At 30.9% G+C, this 7,242-nt stretch overlaps 1 protein-coding gene across 1 annotated transcript; it reads left to right on the top strand.

Moving 5' to 3' along the window:
• The first annotated feature begins 334 nt into the window (after positions 1-334).
• LOC144835597 (neuronal acetylcholine receptor subunit alpha-10-like) lies at positions 335-6,243 on the top strand. Its single transcript, XM_078690678.1, has 7 exons — positions 335-449; positions 1,545-1,623; positions 2,552-2,697; positions 3,197-3,241; positions 3,670-3,779; positions 4,893-5,434; positions 5,726-6,243. Exons 2-7 carry the CDS (start codon positions 1,575-1,577, stop codon positions 6,241-6,243), a joined length of 1,410 nt encoding a protein of 469 aa, XP_078546804.1. The 5' UTR covers positions 335-449; positions 1,545-1,574.
• Positions 6,244-7,242: the final 999 nt, after the last annotated feature.

Raw genomic sequence — 7,242 nt, forward strand, 5'->3', positions numbered from 1 at the left:
AGGCGAATTTATTCGCGCGAACCTTGCATTGCTGAGCTCTGATTGGTTGCTGACTTTTCTTCGCCTATAGAAAAATGAACCCGCATCATAAACCAACAGTTCCTTACGATTAAATTTGTGTTATCATCCGAAAATCAAATTAAGATAAGCGGATTTCAAAGGATAAAATTTCTTAAACGTATGGCTATTATAAATATCATTTTTTTAAATACCCATCCATATGGCAGTAATGCTAATAAGTGCTCATTTACATACAAGGCAAATGCATTCCTGTGTACAGAAATGGGCTAGTTAGCATCACATACCATCACAAAATAAATTAGCGGTATAGCGGGAAAAAAGGCGGTGAAAGGCTTTAACTCTGATGGACATGCGTGTTGCATAAACTTACACTTTGTATGTATTATTATGATATACTTATTCGTGGTACAAGAAATTGAATCACTGTGGTACGTGAGTATATATTGAAGTGATTTGGCCTGTTGTTTTCACCAGGACATCAACAGTGATATCAAACACCACTTCGTATTCCACATTATTAATCTTTAAAGACACTATCCCCGCATTTGTTTTAATTTTGTAAAAATAATGCATACTTAATATTACTACGTTCTTAGTTAATTTTGATAAAAAGGGAAAAACAATGTAGGCATACTACCTACGTTTTTGTATGACCTACTGGTAACGTACGAACCTCGTATGTACCCTATTAGGCCTAACCTGGCGCTGTATCGTTACTGAATTGATTATCTTTTTCCGCATTATCGCTAAACAGTTGATGTCCTTCCATTCTTCCACAATCAACTCTTGCACAGAAGCAAAACGAAAGTAGCAAAATACGCGCAAAGCATGATGATAATTATTAGAATCGACTTATTTTTCATATTTTTAAATGTTTGGTAAATGGGTTTTTAGATGAACGGTAAGTATCTTGAACCTACAGCTTAGTGTTTCAAGGGTGTTTCAATTATGTTAGGAAAGTCACATTAATTGAATATGTATATGTATTGCCATTTTCAATATAAATGTTTATGTGATGTAAACCTATACTTGCATACAATATTCGAAAAAAGTCAATTAAGCGAGATATTTGTCGGCTACCCCCTCAACGTTTACAACTTACTACGACGAATGAGAGAATGGAACACATTCAACGTAACATTGGTTTGTTAAGTGTTTATTAATCGATTGTGTCCCGGATATGTTTCTATCCGTTTCGCTTTGTAGCTGAGTTGATTCACACTTAAAAAGTAAGTTTTTAAATTACATTTTACTTTATCTGTCTCTCGTTATCTCGCTAGAATTTGTTTTGTTAAAACATCAGTTTGTATTTTACATAGATAGGCCTACAATTAGGCTAGACTTGAAACTAAGTTCAAATGTTGGGATCTTTTTAGTCAGAATATTAGTGGGCGGCCTATTTAACGAAAATGTTGAAATAGTTGATATAGTATAGTATTAGTATAGTATTTCTAGGTCATTTTAGATCTATAGGTCAAATATTATATCTAAAAAATCATTAAATTTTGGTAATTATCTTGCAGGGGTACCGTACCTTTAATACTATCATAATAATGAATCTATTCCAACAATTGACGCTTCTTATCTTGCTTCTTCATCCAGGTAAATGTGAATTAAATTTATTTCATCATTGATTTTCATTCACTGTGTATCACAAACATTATTCGTTTCCATCACGCAATTTTTAATTGATTGTTGCACTCATTGGTTTATTTTAGTCATTCATTCATCATACCACCCTCATAGAATGTACCAGTATTATTCCAGTAGTTCGTTTCATTTAAATAATGTAGGTATTATTATGCTTACATCATACTTCACACTTTCGTTCATTCTATTTTTCCTTTTTCATTTAAATTCTAAAATCCTAGCCACAGAAGGTTATTTCTTTGTTTTTATATCTATTTGTTCACTCCTTACATCTATTCATTTGGTCCATAATAATTATGTTAATTCATTTGTATTCCTTGCATGTTTCTTGTGTATCCATTCATTTAATCGTGATTTGTTTTCTTATCATGTTCCTTAGGATGTTTTTAAACTCATTCATCAATGTCAGCCTATATAGGCCTATTCATCTTCTATTCTGTTCACTAAATTCTTTCATTCGTATCTTTCTCTGTAAAGAAATTATTTTATTCACATTCCACGTCATCAACCCTAACCCAACTCTCCCCCGTGCACACTCTCTATACTTAATCTTTTGCATCTCCTACAAAATTACAAACTTAACAAACAAATCAGTAATTTAATTTATATATATATATATATATATATTGCATTCATCATCGGCACGACAAAACCATCCTAATGACTATGGAAATACACACACAATTATTTATATATAGTGAGGATAAACAAGCATGAAATACCTGTAAAACATACAACCATAAAAGGATAGACAAAAATAAAGTGTTAATATAATGCATGTGATGATGTAATCATCTGGTTAAATTTCCGTTTTGTATTAGTTCAACACAATTGCGATTGTCATCAATGCATTTTTCCTCTTTTTTTGTTGTTGTTTCAGTTAAACTATTAGCTCACAATACAGAGTCGCAATTAATACGAGACTTGCTGGATAACTATATAATACCATCGGCGAGACCAGTCAAAGATAATACACAAAATGTTACAGTTATGATCCGATTAATTGTTTTGCAAGTAATTGAACTGGTAAGGGAGTTATTAAGTTCTTTGACAATAACAAGATTGATTGATTTGTCATGTATGGCATAAATATGACTGTGACATACGATATGATTGCAACAATTCCTTCTTTTAGATACACAGGGTATTGAATATAATTATACTACATTAAAATAATACGATTAAGTGCTTTCATTATTTTAATGTAAAAATGGTTTAACCATATTACATAGTAGTTCATAACGTACCAATGTTTTATCAACACCCACCATCCGACTCTGTGTTTGATTATTTACCACTGGGTTATATCCATAATGTTTACACCTTCTTATATTTCTACTTTCTTCTCTCGTGACCTATATTTAAAAAAAAAATCCATTAAAATTTTCCTTCAATCAATTCTGATAAAGAAAAACATGAAAGGCGACAACCCGACGCGTGCTTGCACAGTTGAATACATTCATAAATGCTGCATAGCATTATAATTATGGTAATAACATTCATTTTTCTCTGTTGCGTTTTGTAGAACGAGAAACGGCAAGATATTACAGTTAGTGCATGGTATAATGCGGTGAGTAAGTTAAGTTAATCAAACAATACAGGTAACATCAGATAGAAAAAAAAAAACATTATACATACTTTCATTTAACGATGATTTTTTTTTTCAAAAACATGAACAATGAAGATTAAATAGGCCTACAAGCTAACTTTGAAAACGCCATTTTCCAGTTGAAATGAAGTTATTCACTTCCGTGGAAAAAAATCATATACAAATAATGATTTCACTTGCAAAAATACAAAATAAACGGTTAAATTTAACCAAAATCTCATTTTCTAACATTTTGATTATGTTTTTTTTTAAATTACAGTTTTTTCAGGTAGATAACCATTTGATCAAAGTGAATAACTATTATGTGATATTAAAATAGATAGTAGAAAAATAGTAGAAAAATCCGGAGATAATATAATTATCTTTAAACAAAAACATATTTCTTTTAGTTTTGGAAAGACGAGTTTATGGTATGGGATCCGAATGATTACAACAACATTACCGAGATTTTCGTGGAACAGTCAGCATTATGGTATCCGGATGTAACCTTGTATAACAAGTAAGCCCAATGCTATTACACTAAGAATAGAGTAAGAGTGTAATAGGAATGTAATTAAATGTCGAATCACACTTTCAATAATTTAGTATAATTTTACCATTGATTCAGTTTTTAATTCATTATTTTTAATTAAATTATTTTTATTTTTTTTTTGTATATCAAAAACATAACTTTACATGAACCATCAACTGTAGGCCTACTAGTACTACTACTACGGTATACACTATACTAAAATAAATTGCTCTGAATTCCGACTGAATTTCTTTTAAATGTATTGTATATTAGAAATAAATTTGATAATAGATTGCAAGCAAGATTAAAAGTATCATTTGAAGAGGACATAAAATGCAAATGCGGAATCCATAAAACAAATTGTCACTTTTTGTCACATTTTATATTGATAATTATGTGAATAACAAAGTTAATAGTAATGATTGTCTTGTCTCGATCGATTATTGCTTGTCCATTGTGTGTATGGTATACAAATAATAAATGTTTATGAGTGTAATGGTACAAATAAAGGCATGAGGTGAATGATGAAAGGTTAAATTTTAACGAGGCGAAGCCGAGTTGAAATATAACATTTAATTATACACCAAATTCCATTATTTGTACCATTACACGAATATAAAACATTCATTTTTTTACAACATCTAAATAAATTCCTGTCATTTGAATCAGATTTACTAAAAGGTAGGCCTAGGCCCACTATTACGAAACTTTGGAAGGCAACTGGAACTCATTTAGGCTAATTCTAGGTTATTTGAAAAGCAAAACTACAAAAAAAATATTTTCCAAAGTGGAGAGATTTTTTTTTCGTACACGTAAAAAAGTAATATTAAACGACCGTCCAATAGTGCGTACTATTGCACGCCATATGACCCACAATCGACCAATCAAATGACAGGAATTTATTTAGTTGTTATTAATACTTAAAAATACATTTGTTTCGGTTGATATTATAATTATGGTCTGCAGCAGTGCAAATTTAAAACAATATTCAAAAAGATCCCATAGTCTTCTTTTTGAAGCACAATAGGCATCTGGGATCATTGACACATTTTATGATACTATTTAGAGTATATTATATTTGTAATCAATTTTTGTTTTTAGTGTTGACGACGAATTTGAACGAACGAAAAAGTCACTTAATCTGAATGTGAAGCATGATGGAATGGTGGATCTAGCTACGCCAGTTATACTAAAAAGCTTCTGCAAAATGCATTTGAGACATTTCCCGTTTGACAAACAGGAATGCGCTTTAGAATTTGGAGGTTGGGTTTATAATGGCGGACAACAGGACCTAATCCCGGACACTGGACATAAAAGCAAACAAACGGAGTTTAATCAAAATGGCGCGTGGAATCTTACTGACGTCAGTGTTCAGTATATACAAGAGAAATATAATTGTTGTCCAGATGTTTATCCGAGAGTAATTTACACACTGTTTTTGGAGAGGCGTGAGCGATTCTTTGTCAAGATCATTCTCTTACCTTGCTGTCTCTTATCTATTTTGACAATGTTTGTGTTCTTGCTGCCACCGGAAAGTGGAGAGAAGATGTCGTTTGGTGTCAGTACACTGTTGGCGATTCTTTTATTCCAACAAATGATTGCTGAGGCTTTGCCACCGTCTGCCGACAGTGCACCGATACTCCGTAAGGATCTTTATTATTACACAGTAATGTTTATTTATTTATTGGCGCTATATAAATGTATTATTATTAACATTATACATCAAATGAAATAACTCGGATGGCAACGGTTACGATTAAAAATCTGTTTACTAACAATAGGCCTAGATAAGCATAATAAGCATTTCATATATTTTTTATTGTCAAAAAAATCATGTATAATGCCACCAAAATTCCGAGTTAGAATCGGTAAAATGTTGGTCATGTAAAAGGATGATTACATTCAGTTTATGTTTTTTTTTCTCACTATTTCAGAGGAATACTTTACAATGCTTACTTGTATGAGTTGTATTAGCATTGTCTGTAGTGCAGTTTTGCTCAACATCTATAATTGTAACCAGCCTGGGGATATTCCGAAATGGTTAGCAAATGTACTTTTTGGAAAAGTTGGAAAAGCAATTGGCAGAAAAACGAGTACATGTGCTGATGAGCGAATTTCCCTAAAGCGAAAGAAATCCGGCGAAGAAAATGAATTAGCTGATCATGCTAATTGCATGTGTTGTGGTAGGTCTAGTATTACACAGTTTGATGAACGACCAAGGCATATCAGTAATAGGCTTACAACAATGAACTCCACGTCTGAAGAATTGAAACTGATATTAAATGAACTGCGGAATTATTCAAATGAATATAAGAGAGAAGAACTGAATAATTCCAAAAAAGAAAATTGGCGGAATGTTGTCATACTTGTTGACCGGTTACTATTTGTCGTTCTGTTTACTATTGTTGTCATAGTAACCATCACAGTTATACTTATAATTTCTGGAAACTAAGTCTTTGGTGTAGACCTAACGAAAACAATCTAACCACACTTTATATGATTATTTTCACATTAAAATAATAACATAAATTAATGAACCTTCTAATAAACGTTACTGAATAATAGTAAAAATAATAATGGTTTTTTTTTTCATTTCAATTTTTTTCTCAACTCGGGGATCACAACCCATACCAAAAACAAAGATTAAGTAAAAACAAAATGCCACATTCCAAAACAGTAAACAGATTTATCCATGACATTACTGAGGATATTCTATTCTAAACTCCATAAATAAAATAATAATGTTTTTTTTTTCATTTCAATTTTTTTCTCAACTCGGGATCACAACCCATACCAAAAACAAAGATTAAGTAAAAACAAAATGCCACATTCCAAAACAGTAAACAGATTTCTCCATGACATTACTGAGGATATTCTATTCTAAACTCCATTTCTTTAACGATTTTAACATGGTTTCGTTTATTAAAACATTGTGGGATTGCGACATCATTTGCACTTTATTATTAAATATCATTTTCTTAATAATTATTACACATTAATAACAAATCAAGATTCTGGATCACCAAAAACTATTGGTTATCTGACATGACATGATGTATAATTCTGTTCAGTTTCATTAATAATTTGAACATGATACTTCTTTCTATGGCAGTTTTTTCTACTTAATAATTCAATTTCAATTCAACTTTATTTCAGACAAACTGTCCATATGAAACATATAAATACAATAAAAAATAATACAAAGCATTATGTGACAATCGTCATGGAGAGGACTAATAATTATTTGTTGACATATAGTGCCTCTTAAAATACATGTGGATTATGTTTTGGGATTTATTGGATGTAGACTGTAGACATTATTATATTATTGATTACTATAGTTTACAAAACAACACATTATTATTAGTTATAGTTCAAGACATTGTAGATTTGCGTCATAATTTCCACCACTAAATGTAAATGTTTCCAATAATAATTGCACTTGAATTTA

The sequence above is a fragment of the Antedon bifida genome, chromosome 2 (assembly GCF_963402885.1).
Source record: "Antedon bifida chromosome 2, ecAntBifi1.1, whole genome shotgun sequence".
Classification (NCBI taxonomy): domain Eukaryota; kingdom Metazoa; phylum Echinodermata; class Crinoidea; order Comatulida; family Antedonidae; genus Antedon; species Antedon bifida.